Raw genomic sequence first — 20,647 nt, 5'->3', positions numbered from 1 at the left:
TAATATTAATCAATTTATGAAATTCTTATTAATCAATATCATGAAAATAATTGCTTTATATAATTTATTATTAATTAAATGTGCAATACTATTATTAATGAAGTATTAACGAATCTAAAACACAATTTCCAACATTAAACAGATTATGTCTGCTGCATTTTAGACAGCCGATGTAGTGTCTATCGAGGTTAGAAAGTTGTCATTTTCTTTGACTATCTCCTTTTTGGGTGAAGTCTCTTTCTCTTCTGGTTCTCTACAATCTAAATAATCGTTCGTGCTTGAAGTAGAATTATTTCGATCTTTAACCCACTCATGCCTGTTTCGCTTTCCAAATGGAATATAGCGACATTATTTATGCTCAAAACTTTGGGAAATCGGTGGGTAACAAGCTCCCCACCTCACATTATTCCTTGTCATTCTAGATTTAAAAAAAAAACGATGTTGCCGGCCTAAGAGTGATTATTTGTCTTATTACTCCTTATACAGTACATTCTGGGTTAAGTTTTCTCTTCTGCGGCCTTAAAAAACCAACTTAGGGAAAAAACTATTTCCTTACTTATGATAAACTATCTCTGGAATACATTGAAAAATAGAGAGTGGTCCATAAGTCACGAATGGGAAAGATTTTTCCCTAAGTTGGTTTTTTAAGGCCGCATCTTTTCATTATTAATTATGTTTATTATTTTTGCTATAATGAAAAGACGAGCCCTCTCTATCGCTTGTTCCATGACAGCTGTTGTTGTTTCTGGTTGCAGCGCCCTAAATTCTACACGAATGTTCTCCTTCAGCTGTTGGATTTGTCTAGGCCCATCGGAAGAAGTCGGGAGCCGTTAGATCTGGAGAACGTGACGGTCAATTGAATTGCAGATCTTGCTGATATTCAAAATTGCACGATTTTGATTCGTTATTGGATTGTTAAATTTTCTATGATTAATTTCCCAAATCTCCTTTAGAAACCTGAAAAAATAAAATTGAAAAATTAATCATCCAAAAAGTTATTCACATTTTAAACCTCTTCGTGAATTAAGGGTCACTCTATGAAACGCTCTTGTTACCATGAGGCTGGACAAGCCTTTCATTTTTTTATAAGTTGTTTTTCCCGTTAGTTCTAAATATCCTACTTCCTTATTTTATCTCTGTATTGTTTTTGGTCTAACTTCTGTTGGATATGTAACAAATACATTTTTGTTTTCACTTTTTTTAGATTCACTTCCCGTTTTTTTTTTGTTTTTTTTTTTTAATTTCGGTCTGCTCAATGTTATTTTCAGCATATCATATAAGATATGTTATAAATAGAAAATATAATAACAGAATACAGTTGCTAGCGCCACCTCCCTATTCTTAGGAATCCTTTCGTAAATTTTCAGTAAATAAGGATATAACAATAATTTTTATACTACTTAGAAATAGGTACAGAGGAGACGTTGTATGAATGTTAATAATAATTATTATTATTAATTATTTTTATTCAGATGCTATTCAACTTAGAACTGAAGTTACTCATTTTTGGTCGTTTTTTTTTTCTCACGGCAGTGAGCTAAATGAATAAATTCATTTAATTGGTTTGTTTTACTTACTATAAAACTTAATTTATTTTAAACTTCCTGAATTTTAAAATAAATGCTTGGGGAATAATTGGTATTTTAATACTAAAATATTTATACTTCAAATTGTTTTGGTCTTTGACAGTTTATGTATTTTACGTGAGTTCTTGAAATTAGCTGGCAGGTTTCTTGCTACTATTCGAAATATTCGACCGTAAATACATTCCCAGTACAGAATTCTTGCCATTCCAATTACCTGCTGTAAATTGAAGCTAAATAAACAAGGAATTCTGTAATTGTTATTAACGAACTCGAGTTTCTACACAAGAGTAATCAAATCTTAGGACTTGTTTAACAATACCACGAGCACATTCGTTGACGAAACATGATCATTTGAAAACAAGGTCCAGTAGAAACTCATTTATGCACGTGCGATTTCATTCCATACAAGGCTATACAGGGTTTGGTTTTACTTTCTTTCTCTGATTTCTCTTGTTACACTGCGAATAACAAAATAATAAACACTTACATATTTTTCTTTACTAGTAGAATTTGAAATAAATAAATAAATAAAATAGAATAAAATAATGAACATACCTCGAATTTTCATGCATAACATACGACTTATACGAAAATAATTTACATAAAACAAATTTACATAAGCATTTTTGCAATCACTTATCTACAGATTGATATTACCAACATTAGCAACACGGAAACGTACCTAGTTGTCGTTAGAAATAGTCCTTGGTCTACATAAAATATATACACTGAGTTGGTAATTTATTAGATACACCTAAATGATTGATTAGTCCATTATAAGCACTTAGAACGGCCTCCCCTCATTGGAATATTAATTGCCAACATACTCGTACACCCATGAACCAAATATTCTGATAACTCAACCTGTTTCTGGAAAACCAGACGGCACGGTTAGTCGGAAAAAGGCCGGTGATGACAATCTGGCCTGATGCATTGCCTTGCTGGACTCTTGTAGCAAGACAGCCCGTGTACAAGGCTAGCATTGTGCAAGCATCGTTTAAAGAGCATATTCACGTATTCTTTGTGCTTACCTGGTCGCCTTATTTTCCAGATTTGAATGTCATCGAGCTCAGCATCCTACTGTGGAAGCCAGTGCTGAGCTCGGTCGCTGATCTCCTTGACGTGATTCTATTTAGTTGGTTCAGAATACCTGAGGATACTTTTCGGTGCTGATGGTTATCCCTGCTAAAGAATGTCCAATACGCTACTAGTTAGGTAGTGTAATGTTTTGTTCATGATTGTATATCGGAAAAATCCCACAAAAATTGTGAAGCTCAGGAAAAGTTGATGGTAGTGCTCAGATATCTCAGTTTGGAATGCGGTAAATTCCGGTCATCACAAACAGTTCATTCTTCTTCATCCCTGATTGCTCAGTTGCCCATGTGCCTTGTCACATGGTGTATTTTCCTACTAGATGGATAAACTATGAGAAGATAAACTTGGTTGGCAACATGTTCAAGTAGGCTTTACCATTCTAGCGTTGCTCGACAGTTATTACGACCCCCCCCCCCTAACGTGCACGAAGGAAATACACTAACAGTATTACATCACCATACCCTAGACATTTTTCTTCACGCGCGCGCGAGCTTTCTCTATGTCGGTCAGTGTTAAACTATTTCCTAGTACAACTGGCCTGAAAGTCTCTAGATTTTTGTATATGGCTGCCTACATTGTTACATAACATAACGAGTCAAAAATCAGTATTCTCTAATATCATTCAGGTCGCATATTAAAGAAAACATATTGCATCTTCACTGCTAGCGAAGTTTTAAGGGTAAATATAATTTTTTTTTATTTCTGTTTGTGTGTATACAAATAGAAATGCAGATGTCGTCAGAGATATTAATAGTTTTCATATAGGGCAGGACCCCTATTTTGAGTAACCTTTTTTAAGAATTATTTTAAATCGAATTTAATTGGATTGTTTTTGTAAACCTCTAAAATTGTAGATTATTACTTTTGTGCATCTGAAACATTTTTATAAATATTGTTTCATATCATAGCAACCACATATTAACAAATTTCTTCGAAAAAAAAAATGGCGGCCGAACAACTCGTGATATAAACCTTTTTTGTGATTTTCGAAATAAAATGCAGGAGTATTTTAAAAAATCTAGAATTTTCTTAATAAATAGAGAACAATCATAAAATTATATGCAAATCTAAATATCTTTTAAAAATAATTTTTATTTAACTAAAATATTTTCCATAAATTAAAGCACACCTATAAGAAAATCATATTAACAATGTACATAAATTTCTTAGAAAAAACAATAATAATAAGGAAATGAATCAATCGACCGTGAGATGCGGTGATTGATTCATTCAATCCAATACTCTTGGAGGATAATGGATGGCAATGCTGTAGCCAATGAAGTTCTAACTGAGGCTCGGCTATTGCTGTTATCCTCCTGCCATGATCAGAGCTTTAATTGCTCAATAACACCTTATCCCTACACTGTCCTCTACAGATAACGGGGAATATGAAAAGCATTCTTGCTTCGCCCATCTAGCCAGTCTTTTTCAATAATAAATCCCGAATCAGATTAAACGGTATCCCCGTGTGGTGGCCGGGATAAGAATAGCTCCACTGCAGCCCATGCATGCCGTAGGAGGCGACTAAAATGGGTACCCAGGGAGGGTAATGGATGACAGTGCTGTAGCCAATGAAGTTCTAACTGAGGCTTGGCTGTTGCTGAGCCTCAGTTAGAGGGAGCTCTGCATGAAAAATGCCCGAGGTCTGATGGCCGTGTAGGTCCCACCTGAAACGAGGACCAGTGGTGGATTTATGGTATTTTAGGGAGTTAGGTTTTCACTTTGTGGCCAAATGAGTTCTTGACACTCCTTTCCCCTTTTAGTAGGGAAACATGCTAAAGGCTTGAACAATATCGTCCGTGAAGCCATTGCTTGGATAAAAAGCGCCTTGGCAGATATACCTCTTGTACATTTATGCTGTTTTGGTAATCTGCCAAGGCGCTTTTTATCCAAGCAATGGCTTCACGGACGATATTGTTCAAGCCTTTAGCAAAGAGCAGTTGCTTGACCTGTTCAAGAAGATATTAAAAAGGTTTGATACAGAATTCCCTGGATTTATAAACATATATACCCAGGTCAATGATCAAGGAGAGGATGAGTTACAGAGGGCGAATTCACAACGGTTTCCAAGAAACCTCGACAGATCGACTCCCAGGGTGCGGGCAACCAAAAGACGGAGGAGCTCTGAAGATCTTATGGAAGATCTAACATCACAAGCTTCAGAAGACAAAAAAAGAAAAAGTCCCACCACTGATTCTCCTTGGTAACGAAACATGAACTTCTCCAGGGCCAGAAACACAGATGAGGGAGTTAAGATTCATCCCACTATTGTCTCAGATTATCGCAAAATGACTAAAATGCTGAACAATTCCAACTTGCCCTTCCACACCTTTGCACTGGCAAGCGAGAAAAATCTAAAAGTGGTCCTCAGAGAGGTTTTCGAGGGCATCACAACAGATGACGTCACTGCCTACTTCATCAGTCAAGGACTTACCCCAATCAAAGTTAGCAGAATGCTGAGATCTGGCAAAAGGCCAATGCCTTTAGCACGAGTAGAAATAAGTAACACCCATAAAAGGATATACGAAGTGACAGATATCTGCAGGCTCAAAATTACTACTGAGCCGCTAAGGAAAAGGGCATCGGCAGGCCAATGCCAAAAATTTGGGCATGCCCAAAATTTGTGCAGAGCAGTCTACAGATGTCTAAAATGTGGTGAAGGATACCAGACCAGCTCCTGCACCAAGCCAAGGACTACACCTTCCTGTTGTGCCAATTGTAGATGATCTAACTCCGCAAACTACAAGGGTGCCTTTTCCACCCAAAACATTGTGGGTCAGCAAGAGCCAATCCTGCGTCTCCAAGTAATGACACTACAAGCAAGTTGCTCTCCTGTTCGAAATACCCTCAACTTCAGCACAGGAAAGCACGCGATCGTCATCCATTACCAAGACATATGCAGAGGCGTCTCGAACACAGATTCCTTCATCACATGAGCAAGCAAGCTCCAACTTAACATCAGTTCTAACTGCGTCTCTTGCCACCATGCTGCAGGAATTCAGCAAAGCAAGCTCCTCAATATCTTCGAAAAAGAGACTTTATCTAGAAACCTAATCCATACTGACAGCACTATACAGTGCATAAAAAACTCAAACCAAACTCACTCACGATAATAGCATGGAATGCTAATGGCCTATTGAACAAAATCCTCGAACTTCAAGAGTTCCCTCACAGATACAATCCTGATATAGTCTTAGTTAACGAAACGCACATTAGGCCAGCTAATAGTCCAAAATTACTGGGCTTTACGATGTATAAAACAGACAGATTTACTGCCGGTGGAGGAAGCACAGACGTATACATCAAAAATTACTTAAGCCAAAACGTACTGACCAACCCACAGACGAAGAATCTTGAGAAAGCAGGTATTGAAGTTCACACTAACAATACCTGCAGCATCAAAATTTACGCCGCATATATCCCACTGTTGGCAGCTGATTTGGATTCCATTCTCGGCTCTACGGATTCCATTATTATGGCTGGAGACTTTAATGCTAAGCATACAGCTTGGTTCAGTTCCAGAATCAATGAAAAAGTCGTATTCTATACCACTACTCAACCCAAAACTCAATAGTTATAGCTGGCATTATACAGTCCACTCATCGTAGCCCAGCTGGAAGCGCAGATGTACTTGACATAGTCATCCTCAGAAACATTAGATACCAGTATCAGCTGGAAACACTAAATGAACTGTCTTCCAACCACATCCCCATCCTGCTTAAGCTCGGTACGCTCTAGCAACTCACTCCACCACACTCATTTATACCTTGGGAAAACTCTCTAGAATTCTCCCAGACCACATTGGCGCAGTTCCTGTTATTCACAATAAAGAGGAGATAGACTTTGCTGTAAACAACCTAACCAGTCAACTCAAAAAAGCAATAAAGTCAGTCACCCAAACTACAATCTTTTACCTGATCAGTCGGATCCCAGAGGAAATCATGGATCTAATCAGATTAAAAAACAAAGCCAGAAAGAGGTACCATAACACAAGAGCTACAGATCTATCAATCTTCTATCCAGCCTTGGAAAGGTAGCGGAAAAGTCATCCTTACAAGGCTTCAGACAGCAAAGGATAAGTTAGGAATTATTCCGGCCGAGAAGTTCGGATTTTAAAAAAATCCATAGCACTGAACAACAAATACATCAACTGGTCGAATATATCACAAAAGGTTTCAACTGGAACCTCCACACAGCGGCGGTCTTTATAAATGCTGCGAAGGCTTTTGATAAGGTGTGGCATCAGGGTCTTCTCTACAAACCTGAACATAGACTCATCAAATTCAATATACCAATTAATCTAGTAAAAATAATTGACACATACCTCAAAGACAGATACATGCAGGTCAAATAAATGAAACTGTATCAACTAGATCCAAGGTCTTGGCAGGTATACCTCAGGGCTCACTTCTGGCCACCCCTGGTGTTTTCTATCTACATAGCTGATATCCCTCAAATCTCAAGCTCCACAATCACTGCAGTATATGCAGATGATGCTTTATTAGCAAGATCTCTCAGCCCCAAACTGGCTATCACAAGACTCCAAACTAGTACTCTTACATTGCAGAAGTGGCTGATGGACTGGAGGATCCAAGCAAACCTCCAGAAGAGTTCAGCCATAGTGTTCTCCAAAAAGAAGGTCCAGACCAAGGAGGACATACACCTGCTAGGAGTCAAGATTCCATGGCAGAATGAGGTCAAATATCTCGGCGTGATGCTAGATAAAAACTCGAATTCATCAGTCACATAAAACACATAAGCTCGAAGACATCCAAAGTAATAGCGCAGCTCTACCCCATGATCAACAGAAGAAGTAAACTGTATACCCGAAACAAACTACTCATATACAAGATGGTAATACGCCAGTCATCACTTACTCATTTCCTGCATGGAGCCATACCTCGGATGCAAACATTCAAAACATGCAGAAGATAAATGCCTGAGAATGATTCTGGACGCCCCATGGTTCATTAGAAACTCCCAGATTCATAGATAAGTCAATATTCCCTACATCATATCCCTCCTTCATGATCTAGCAGAAAAGTTCTTCACCGAGACAAACAATCATCCAAATCCGCTGATCAAATAAGCTTCAGACTACAATGAAGCAGAATGCTACAAATATAAAAGACCCAAGCGAATTCCACGCTCAGCTGAACACAGCTAATCTCACTGCCCTTCCAGAGCGAACTTAAAGCTCAATAACTCCCCACTCAAAGAACTTCCCTCTCAGACAAAGGGGAATATGAAAAGCATTTATGCTTCACCCGTCAAACCAGTAATTTTCTGCGTTCTGCATTCTGCGTTCTGCGAATCAGATTAAACCGGTAGGCAGTCGAAGGAATTGTGAATTTGATTGAGAAAAAAATTACGATTTTTGTAAGTGATACTTGTTGCAGATGAGTTCTGAAAATCTCGCCATTTTATGCAAGTGCTTTTATCCAAAAAAATTCCGAGTTTTGCAGAAGTGCCGGTCAGGCTACAACTGCACGGTATGCGTTTTCTTTTTTTCAGCTTCTGACACTTCACATTGACAGACATGGAAAAACAAATAGATGAGACGATATCTGAAGAAATATATCGTGACTTCATCAGACTTGGCGAGCTATTTAACAACAACTGGACGGGAAAGGTGAAACTTTATGATACATTTCCCCCGGCAAGCGTCACAGGCGATGACGCCGCTAAAATGAGGAACAGTTGACATCGGTGATCTCCACTCCCTCAGATTTTGAAGAGGTCCGTGCAAGCATGAAACGGAGAACAACAGTTGAACCATCCAAAGATAAAGAAATGGAACAAGATGGTCCACTTTCGGACTCCACTGCTTCTCCTAAAGAAATGGTGCCTCCGATCATACTAAGAGAAAAACACAGATGGGCAATTCTAAGATCTACAATCTCCGGTTTACAAATTGATCACAGAAAGGCCAAAAATGTGGATTAGGGTATCAAGATACAACTCGCCACGGTGACAGATTACAGAAAATTAGCAAACAAAATGGACGTCAGAGGTATTCAGTACCATACCTTCTCACTCAGTTCAGAAAAAATATTAAAAGTGGTCCTCGGTGGCGTCTGCGAAGACATTGATCAAGAAGATATAGCTGCTGATCTTAACTTACAGGATCTGCCTCCTATTAAGGTCAGCAGAATGTATAGATCTGACAAGACTCCCATGCCGTTAGTCCTTGTAGAGATCTACAACATATACAAAACGTTATGCAACTTAAAATCAATCTGCAGGCTCATCGTCACACCAGAACCACTCCGGAAAAGGGTATCTTCTGGGCAATGCCACAGGTGCCAAAAGTTTGGCCATGCCCAGAAACTGCGTAAAGCTGAGTTTAAATGTCTGAAATGTGGGGGTAGTCACAAAACCAATATCTGCACAAAGCCGAAATCCACCTGCGCTAAATGTGACAACTGCGGTGTCCCGCATCCTGCCTACTATAAGGGATGTACTCGACACCTGAAGAACAGACTGTTGGAGAATGCTAAACAGTCCTCCTCCTCCTCTAGTACAAGAATATCACAGGTCCCTGAACCACAGCCGGAGGCTCGCAGGCTTTCAAAGATAAAGGGTGCCAAAGGCAAACAAGAAGTTATGCTGATGTGGCCCGTACAAACAAATCATCACCAGAACAGAATCAGCTAACAGCACCTACAAACCCGACAGCTGTTATTACGGCCTCTTTAGCAAACATGCTACAAGACTTCAGCCTGTCAAACCCTTTAGCAACCGTCACTAAAAGATTCCTACGCGAAACACTGGTCATCCTCATAGCACTTATAGATGAATAGAAACAAACTTATTCCAGTCTTTCAAAAAGGAATAAGTTTGAATAAAAATAAGCCCTCAGAAACAAAATTTTGGAGCTCCAAGATTTTATCCATAGATGTCAACCAGATGTTATTCTAATAAGCGAGACACATCTAAGACCCTTGGACAGCCCTAAAATAAGGGGTTATCTCCTATACTGAACCGACAGGTTAAACTATAGATGCGGCAGCACTGCCATCTTTATTAAAAATTATATCAAACACCATTCTGTAAACAACACCTCCAACTACTAACCTTGAGGTCACAGGCGTGGAAGTATGTATTCAAGAGCTCGGCTGGCAGGCTGAAAATTTACTCAGCTTACAACCAACCCTCAAAAACGCTACTGCATAGGATCAAGCTATGCTGTTGTGGCAGGCCCCGCCGAATTAACTCATCTTAGTACGTTTGGCACTGCTGACACCCTGGATATAGCTATCCTGCAAGATATTAAACTTCAATACAGCCTAAAATTTGAACGAGTTGTCATGTGATCATAAAGCAATTCTACTACAGCTGAGAAAACAAGAATCCCTGTGTCCTCCCTCCTCACTCATTTATATCGTGGGAAAGATTATCAAAAGTACTCCGGGAGTGTATTGTACCCATTCCTCAAATAAGTGCAAAAGAAGATGTCAAAAACGCATTCACAAGCCTCACCCAGCAAATTAACTCCGCTATAAAGGCAGCCACATAATACACATCTGTCCCAAGCCTGGTCATCTGCCCGAAGACATTATGAACTTGATCACAGAAAACAACAGAGCAAGGAAAAGATTTCACAACACCCGCACACCACAAGACAAAACAGGTCTTAACAGACTAAATGCGGCAGTGCGAGATGCACTCAAAGCTCACAGAGACCAAGTATGGGAAGAAAAGTTAGTTTCTATCTCACCTACTGATCACTCTATCTGGGGACTACTGAGGAATATCAGAAACAAAGGTAGATACCTTTCCCCCTATACTTTCTGACTAGGGCCTTGTTCACATGGACGTAGAAAAGGCAGAAGCAATAGCAAAAAATTTAGAAGAGGAGTGCAAACCTTCATATGACAATTTAGACTTCGATGACTTGTATAAAATTCACAGACAGGTCAGTCACTCATTAAAACTTCCTGATACTGGTGCTGACCATATTGCATCCACATCACATGCTGAAATATATGATATTATAAAAAATGTAAAGAACAATAAAGCTCCTGGTCCAGATGGCATCACGAAGAGGATCATGAAACTGCTGCCCCGAAAAGCTGCAGTGCACCTGACCATAATCATAAATGCAATCTCAAGGTTTCACTATTTTTCCTCCCACCTGGAAACAGGTTGATGTAATCCCAATTCATAAGTCAGGCAAGGATCCGCACCTGCCTCACAGTTATCGTCCTATCAGCCTCATCTCCAACTTGGGTAAGATTGCAGAGAAGGTCATCCTATTACAACTTCATGCTTCAGTAAATGAACTGAATATCCTTCCTAAAGATCAATTCGGTTTACGGCAGCACCATACTACTACCCAGCAAATACTCAGAATAGTTGAATATATTACCACCAGCTACAACTGGTGTCAAATGGTACATCTAGTGAGATCATATCTACAGAACAGAACCATGCAAGTTAAGATCAATGGTACTACCTCATCCCAGCGCCATATCTTGGGATCCCTGCTGGCTCCATTGATATTCTCTATATGCATGCCAGACATTTCCCACAACCAAATGTCATCCATCATAGCCCTATATGCGAATGATAAAGCATTATTAGCCAGATCTCTCTGGCACACCTCATTACTAAAAAGTTTCAAGAAAACCTAAATTAGAGAAATAGTTCTCTAAATGGAGACTACAAGTGAATCCCCCAAAAAGCTCAGCCATCCTCTTCACAAAAAGATCGATATCTCCTGCAGGAGACGTCTTACTATTCAATACTAACATTCCCTGGCACACAGAAACAAAATACCTTGGTGTCGTGCTGGACAAAAAATTAACTTTTAACCAACACATCAAGAGTACGTGAGCAAAGGCATCTAAAGCCATCGCCCAGATCTACTCCCTAATTAACAGGAACAGCAAGCTAAACATCAGAATCAAATTGCTTTTATACAAGCGGACGATTCGTCCCACAGTCACTTATGCTTCTCCAGCCTGGAGCCTTACCTCCAATACTAACATTCTCAAATTGCAACGTGTACAAAACAAATGCTGGAGAATGATTCTAAAAGTCCCATGGCTCATCAGAAACAATCAACTTCATCGAGATACAAATATTCCTCATCTCTTCTCTCTCCTACAATCTTTAGCAACAAAGTCTTTTCCTAAAAACCTCCATAACCCCAACGATCTAGTTCAGCAAGCTGTAGCCTACGAGGCAACGGATATATTCCAATATAAAAGACCAAAAGCCATTTTAACTTCCTGTAGCGATTCATAATCTCCAAGCCCATCCAGGGCGAGCAAACTGCTCATAAAATTTTACCCTCACTGTAGTCGTAATAGATAACGGAGAATATGAAAAGCATCTTGCTTCGCTCCTAAAACAATCAATGTCAATTGTCAATTGTTAATCAGATTAAACCCCGTGTGATGGTCGGGATAAGAATAGCGGCACTGCACACTATGCATGTCGTACGAGACGACTAAATGGGTACCTAGGGAGGGTAATGGATGTCAATGCTGTAGCCAATGAAGTTTTAACTGAAGCTCGGCTATTGCTGCTACCCTCCTGCCATGATCAGAGCTTATAGTTCTATATCACCCCATCCTTACATTTTCTTCTAAAGATAAGGGGGAAGATGAAAAGTATTCTTGCTTCTCATCTCTGGCAAAGAAAAAAAAAAAAAAAAAAAAATGAGATCAGAAATTTCGCTTGTTGTAAAAGTACAGAAGAGGAGCTTCGTAGAGAAATTCTAAGGTTATTTCATTTTTTAAGAAACTAAGATTCTAGAGTTATGAAAGCCTGGAGCGTTAAAGGTTTCAAGTACTATAGTGTTGAAAACAAACTTCTTTCAGATGAATATTTTTATTTATCTTAATGTAATATTATTCTAAATATAATTCTTCGTTATATGAAGGTGGGGAGAGGCATCTCTTGTTCTCTCCCCCACTTAAGTGGGAAGATAAGTTTGCAGTTAAGAAAGTGTTTTTGTTTTGTTTTTTTCACATAGCAGTAAGTACGTCCAGCGTGAATGACTTTAAGAAAATGTACAGTAGTCTCCCCTTATCCGCGATCAACCCCGGTCCGAAGATATTAAACGAAAAATTACAGAAATAAATTTTTATAATTTATGAAATAATATTGGATCGAATATCCACTTCGCCTATTTAATTTTAAATCCCCGAAATGTAGCCGTATGGCTCTTTCTTTCTGTAATAGACAATTTCGGCTGATTCCAGAAGTATTCCAACACCAGGGCAACTCGTTGCAATGGTGGAAATAGCTACACGCACCTTGGAGCCTCAATGCTTGTGTTCAAGTAACCCTTATTTTACTTAATGATGGCCCCAGAGCGCAAGAGTAGAGATGCTAGCAATTTGGAAACGTGTGCTGTGGTTGCTATGATTCCATTCACATTCAAATAACTTTTTCACAGTATGTTGTTATAATTGTTCTATTTTATTATTAGTTATTGTTGTTAATCTCTTACTATGCCTAATTTATAAATTAAACTTTATTATACGTATGTATAGGAAAAAACATAGTATATACAGGGTTTGGTACTATCCACAGTTTCGGGTAGTATCCGCGCGTTGTCTTGGAACGTATTCCACGCAAATAAGGGGGGGGGGAATATTGTATAATAGTTGGCGTGGGTGATGTATGGATTTCCTAGATTACTCCTGGACTCTCTGGAGATCTGATATAATAATAATAATAATAATAATTTTTTTTTAAACTGCAATAACATTTTATTTATCATCATATATTTACATGTAATAAATTTTTTTAACTTGGAGATATTGTATATTAAGATAACCACGTAATTTTATAAACTTGGTTATTTTAACTCCTAATCCCAAGTATGCAAACAATTAAGTTTGCACCTGAAACAAAGTTCAAGTCTAAAGATGATACAACACCAGGGCACTCATTGTAAAGGTGGATAAAGCTCTGATCACTATTCTTAGTATTTTCCCATAATGTAAAGCACATCTCACTAGAAGATGTATTGCAGTATACGGGTGGGGTCACTACCCAGACCGGTTTCAACCTTTTTTGAGGTCTCCTCAGTGAGTAGCTAGACCCTAAATACCAAGGTTATAGTAATACGGAGCCTTATCAACTTTACCTATAGAAGTTGCAACAAGGTGTTTTTATTTTTAATAAAAATCTCTGGAGGAGATATAGATGTAATAAATTTTTTAACTTGGGGATATTGTATATTAGGATAACCAAGTTTATAAAATTACTTGGTTATCCTAATATGTATTTACATATATATATATATAAAATCAGCTAACGCCTTTTTATTCCCGTATACGGGGAGTAGGCGAGGCCATTTAGCCCTATCTAACTTTTTTTTGGAGACTGAGTGGGCAGTTCAATCTCCACTGGTACCAATCAGAGATAGATGGCCCAAGGCTATCACTAATTAAGCGGTACTCAGTGAAGAGAGACGGCTCAAATGTGCCGCCATCTCGTGGTCCCTAACCCTAACACAATATATTTAATGTCTGAAATAATGTGGGTTCTATGGTCGATTTTCTTGAGTTTACAGGACGAAAAACCTGCTTGCCTGTGCAGAGATCGACTAACTCGGGAACCGGTCGAAAAAAGGCTTAGAAAAATTTCCTCTAGTCGCCGACTAGACTCGAAACCAAGTCTTCCTTCGTGCGGCTAAGCACCGTGGTTGGCAAACGCCACATCCACTGAGCTACACAGGCTCTATATATGCCAACCACGGCGCTTGGCAGCACGAAGGAAGACTTGGTATATATATATATATATATATCATAAAACATACTATTACATATTTTCTGTTCAGTACAAAATGTAGAGTACAGTGATTATAAATGTACATTTTTTTTTCGGTATCAATATCATAGCTTATTATTATACAGCCACTTTACATATACACAATTAATAATAATAATAATAATAATAATAATAATAATTTATTTCTTTCGGAGCTATTTCTGATTTCTTCCTCGAAACTTTGCAGAGTTTGAGGAACATAATAGATGATAGATGGCGGTGGTTTAGTGGTTATGTTTCTATACCGGTCGCAAGCCAGGTGTTGATTTTACTGTTTGTAGGTATGTGCTTGGAAGACTGCAACTGCTTTTACACAGTTCAACTTTTTTTTTTTGCAAGTAGGGTTGGATTTGAACATGGTGTGTTTGTGTCCTTGTAGTGGTGTTTTTTCAGAGGGGTTTGTCATAGTTTTTGTGTGTGCGCGCGCGCTCGCGCGTGTGTGTGTGTGAGAGAGAGAGAGAGAGGGAGAGAGAGAGAGAAAATAATAATAATGATAATAATAAGTGAATCATCAACAAGCAGAATAATTTTGAACAAGAAAACCTTGACAAAATCTCTGCAAATTTGAAAACATTTGTGCAAAATTTACGGATCCTGGAATGAATAAGTGTACAATAGAGCCTCATCCAGTCCATAACCTTTTCTGTATATCTAATTAAAAGAGAAACGACAATTAGAGAAGGTTAATTATGAAAGAATGTTTATTTTAACAACATTTTGAAACATTCTATTATGATTTTGTGTTCATAAAAAGTTATCATTAAAGTAAAAAAAAAAAAAAAAGCTGTCCGTCCGTGTGAAAGGAACTTTAGCTGAATGGATAACACTCAAATTTCGCATTTTCAATCCATCTCAAAATTTTCAACCAATTCAAGTTTACTTCAGTCGGACCATTTCAGAGGCAGCACGAGGGGATGGTAACGTGTGGAAAGTATATTATAATAAACCGCCAAACAACTCAGAAAGGGACCACTATTTCTAATTTGGTACAACACTTGAGAGATGCTTAATAAATGATTTCTGCTATTAAGCCAGCCAAATCTCAAGTTCTCTTAATAAAATATTTTTATTATAATTCTGTTTTATTGGTAATGTAATTTAAAATGAGAATGAAAGTGAAAATATAAAAAAAAAATTTCTATAATAATGTAGAAAAGCTTTTGTAGCTCAGTCTGTTTCGACGATGCCCTTCTGTTCGAAAGACCTGGTTTTTTTCTTCTCAGAAACGCGGATTTTTCATCCCGCATACAGGAAAACCGGTCAGAAGAACATACGCAATTTAAAGACTAAAGAATACTTATAGGCATAGGGCTCACCACCTTATCTTGGAATCATGGATACGAAATATATGTATACGAAATAATGATACCTTGGAAGGTTATGGGCTATTAAGGTCCCGTTTAGACCCGCATAAGAAGAAGATAATCATCTAGAAGTCGCTTTATTCATGGTCTAAATAATGCAATCTAAAATTTATACTTAAACAACCACTAAAAAGAATCATATGGTCATCGCCATTTTATTCATTCGTTATTGTTGTTTTCTGATGTGAATCCACACCAAGAAAGGTCGTAAATATGAACTTCTCTAGAGACCAAGCATGGAACGTTTTCAAGCCACTTCAGCACTGTAATAACGAGCCTCTGGAGCTCAATTCGTATTACCGACGCCCTTTGCTTCAAAAAAATTGGGTTCGAATTCTACACCCTCTGTCCAAAAATAAACCGAACTTTTAGAAAATAGAAGAAGCTAGTGGCGCCATCTGTTGTATTTTTTTGTTGTCGAAGCGGCAACCTTCATTAGTGTTGCATCAACTGTTTATAACATTTGTTTCATTACCGAGTTATATTGCTAAGAGTGGCTGTGTTTTGATGAACGGTCGGTTGTCACGATGTTTATGCCGTACGTGACGAATTCTCGCTATTAATCGCTCCAAAACGTAAAGAAAAACTCACCATTGACAGTTTGGCCAGGTTTGAACGAATTCTTTGTGGATAATGCCCTTGGAATCGTAGAAACAAATCAGCATTGTCTTTACTTCTGACTTCTCCAAGTGACTTTTTTTTTTTTTTTTTTTGGATGTCCCCTCTTCTGGTGGTCTCCACTCAGCACTCTGGCGATTTCAGTCTCATACTCAAAACACCACATTTCGTCACCAGAAACGATCATTTCAAGGAAATTTGAGTCCTTACGAACGGTTTTAATGAGATCCTTGCAGTGTTCAATTCGATACATTTTTTTGGTCGTAGGTCAACTTGTGGGAACAAATCGCCAATTCAATTTACGAAGGCCTAAATTCTCGGTCAAAATGTTGTGCACAGTTGATTTTGGAATCCCCAATTCATCTTCAATCCATCTCACGGACGATTTCGAGTTTTCTTTGATGAAATCATGCACTTTTTGGATGTTAACTTCGCTCAGTCCAATTTTTGGACGGCCGGCTTTTCGTCGTCCTCAAGCGTCTAAAAATTGAGTACGGGATTGCATTCATCACCGTATGGTTTTTGAAGCATTTGATGCGTTTCGGTAAAACTTTCACCAAGTTTAACACAAAAGTCAATCGCAGCTCTCTGTTTGAAACTCATTTTCCGACCGTTCGTCAAAACACACTCTGTCATTCTTGGCACTATAACTCGGATTCTAATGAAACAAATGTCATAAACACTTGACAGAAAACTAATGAATGTTGCCGCTTTCGACAACAAAAAGATACAACAGGTGGCGACACTAGTTTCTTCTATTTTCGAAAAGTTCGGTTTCTTTTTGGACAGAGGGTGTATGTAGAACTTGAATAACATTTGGAAGAATACTGAATATGAGTGAACCGCTCTAATACACAGCAACTCATATCCCTCCTACTCGTTGAACTGTTTTCAAGTGGTTTCATTTCGAGTGGATTTGATTCAGATGATATTGTCTATAAGGTCCTTCAAAAAAGAAATGAGGTCACTTGGACATGCTATAAGACGACAGGAACTTTTAAAAAGTCTAAATATAGAGTTGCAGACAATCGATTGCAATCACATGACAGTGCACCAATATAAAGGTTATTGTTTGAACCATTATATTTGGTTAAATATGATCTTTTCTATTAATTCCAATCCCTTACTTACCAAACTTTTCCCTCCTTGGAACAAAAATTACATAAAAATTAATTTCACTCTTCGTTGATACTGGTCCATTATTGGTCCTGGTCTTTTCTTTGCGCTGTCTTTCTTACTTATTACAGGGACTGTTTTGAGCTTCCCCTTCTTGACAACAAGATTCCTTCCCCGGGAAATATAAATTGATATCCCAACATCAACAGCAGTAATGTTGGATCACAACTTGAATCGAACATCCCTTCCCCATTATGATGTCGCTTCTGTCGAAGTATCTCCGATTGTGGGCGTGGCTTTCTAATAAATTTTTAACTTTTAAATAGAAGTATTCCCGGGTAACTCGTAATTTCATTTTTTCCTGGACTATCCCGTGATCTACAACTTCTATTACTGTTACCGTTCCTTAGATGAAGCATGTAAGCTAATCTCTTTTTCTATATCATTTAAAAACCAAAAAACTTTGAATAGATGCTGTTTTTCATTACATTTATTTATTTATTTATTAGGTTTGGGATGACGAACTTGCCCATACTGCTGCTGATTGGTCGGAAATTTGCGAAATGAAACACGGCATGAAAAACAACACATACCCAAAACCTATTGGTCAGAATCTGTACATGGGTTGGGACTCATCAGGAATACGAGCCATGTACTTATGGAATAATGAGTATAACTACTATAACCTATGGACCAATGTGTGCGTTCCAGGAAAGATGTGTGGCCATTATACACAGGTATTTCATTTAAAATTGAAATATTAATAAGGTTATATTGATATAGCCTTATTGATATTAGAATGAAAATACTAATTCAAATATTTCTTGATATTTACATCCTTTGCTGATTTGATTACACATAACTTTTTCCTTTTTTTTTTTTTCACACAATGATATAATCCAGGTATTTGTCTGGATTTAGCTCTGATCATGGCAGGATGGTAACATCAATAGCCGAGCCTCAGTTAGAACTTCATTGGCTACAGCATTGCCATCCATTACCCTGCAAAGGAATTAATCACCGTATCTCACCACCTGGATTTCTTTCCTTCTTCCTTCTAAGGACTGGCTTAAAGAGGCGAAGCAAGAATGCTTTTCATATTCCCCGTTATCTGTAGAGGACAGTGTAGGGATAAGGTGTTATTGAGCCATATAAAGCTCTGATCATGGCAGGAGGGTAACAGCAATAGCCGAGCCTCAGTTAGAACTTCATTGGCTACAGCATTGCCATCCATTACCCTCTAAGGGTATTGGATTAAATGAATCAATCACCGCATCTCACGGTCGATTGATTCACCCTCTCTCCTCCGATTTTGGATTTCTTTCACTTAATGAAAGTTTTACTTATTTATTTATTTTTTAATTCATAAATAGGTGTATTTTGTTCAATTATCTGGATTTTAGTACATATTATTATAATTTAATATTTTTATTTATATTTTTGTTTTTATTTTTATTTTATTATTTTTTTATTTTTATATATTTTTATTTTCTCTCAGGGGACCCTGTAACCCCTAGAGAGCGCGTCCCCTGGGTGGCGGATAGGGGAGCCCACCATGTGTGTATGTGTGTGTGTGTGTGTGTGTACATGCGCGTGCGTGCGTGTGTATATATATATATATGGTGGGGTGGTCCGAATATACTGAATAAGGACTCGTGGACCAACAGGGCCAATCTTCTTGATTGTAAGGGAAGCGGCACTCCCATGGACCCCTAGCTGGATCTATCCTCTCCTTCTTCTACTTTGAGGAAGATCCACTTACTTTAATCTTTCCTATAAGGCCTTATCACCCAACTCTTCTTACTTTATGACCCTTGTGCTATTAGAGTACTCGAGGGCCATGGGGTCTTTTCATTACTGGTCTTACAACTACGTCCTCTCTATAAACCTTACTATATTTCTTCTATAATCTACCCTTTCCCCTTCAATATACCCTATTCCTCCTATGGGTTTAAATTCGGAAGAAGGCTAGTTCAGAAGCCTTAAGGTAGCAGCCCTACCACTGAACTATTCCATCGTCAGGCTAGTCCCCTGACATGGAGAACATAATCCTACTTGTAAGCTGACAGAAAAAGATAATCGGATTGAATCTATGGGAAACGACCGTAGAATGGAAAAGGGAAAACGAAAATGGAAACGACAAAATATAATACACATAGCAAACTGGAATGTAAGAGGAATAGCATATAAAGAAATAGAATTAGACCAGTTATTAAATGAAAGAAACTTTAAAATAGCAGTAATCACTAAAACAAAAAAGAAATTAAAAGGAACTATGAGAACTGAAAATTTTAATGTGATATACAGTGGAGTCGACAGAGACCAAAGAGCACAAGCAGGAGTCATGATTTGGATTCATAACTCCCTTTCAAAACATTTAAAACATTATAAATTATGGAATGAAAGAATAATAGAAGCTAGAATAAAAATAGATAGAGGCTATTTAAAAATAATTGGTTTATATGCCCCAGAAGAAGGAAGAGAACAGGATAATATTGATTTTTATAATCAGCTACAAAACATATATAATAAAATAAATAAAAATGATTACATAATTTTAGCAGGAGACTTAAATGCAAGAATTGGAAACACGAAAATTAATAATAATATAGGAATACATGGAGAACACACTCTAAACAGAAATGGTAAAAAATTGATTGACTTTGTAGTTTATAACTAAAAATAATGAATTCTTTCTATAAACATAAAGACATACATAAATATACTTGGGCAGCAAGAGGATGGAAATCAATATTAGATTACTTCATATTAAATGAAAAGACATCAAAATTTTCACTAGATGTTAGAGTTCACAGAGGATATGAAATAAGCAGTGACCACTTCCTTGCTAAAATAAAATTAAGATTACAAACTAAATGGCTACAAGCAACAAGAACAGAAAGAAAAATTGAAACATTTGTTTATAAAACTAGACTATTGAATGACACAAATGTACAATGGCTATATGAACAAAGAATTAACCAGTATCTATATAAAATAAAACAAAATGAAGAAATAGAAATAGAATGGCTTAATATAAAAACGATACTAAATGCAGCAGCAAATGAAAACTTA

At 37.7% G+C, this 20,647-nt stretch overlaps 1 protein-coding gene across 1 annotated transcript in view; it reads left to right on the top strand.

The window, feature by feature from the left end:
• The window catches only part of LOC150103534 (uncharacterized), a 47,866-nt gene that overhangs the window by 1,176 nt on the left and 26,043 nt on the right, over window positions 1–20,647 (top strand). Inside the window, exon 2 of the mRNA XM_090398268.1 lies at window positions 18,082–18,309. Coding sequence (XP_090254394.1) covers window positions 18,082–18,309 — 228 coding nt within the window. The remainder of the gene's footprint in view (window positions 1–18,081; window positions 18,310–20,647) is intronic.

Source organism: Typopeltis vanoorti, chromosome 9, assembly GCF_054136105.1.
Source record: "Typopeltis vanoorti isolate ZY-2024b chromosome 9, IOZ_Tvanoo_1.0, whole genome shotgun sequence".
NCBI lineage: Eukaryota > Metazoa > Arthropoda > Arachnida > Uropygi > Thelyphonidae > Typopeltis > Typopeltis vanoorti.
This window is presented reverse-complemented; position numbering and strand designations above follow the sequence as displayed.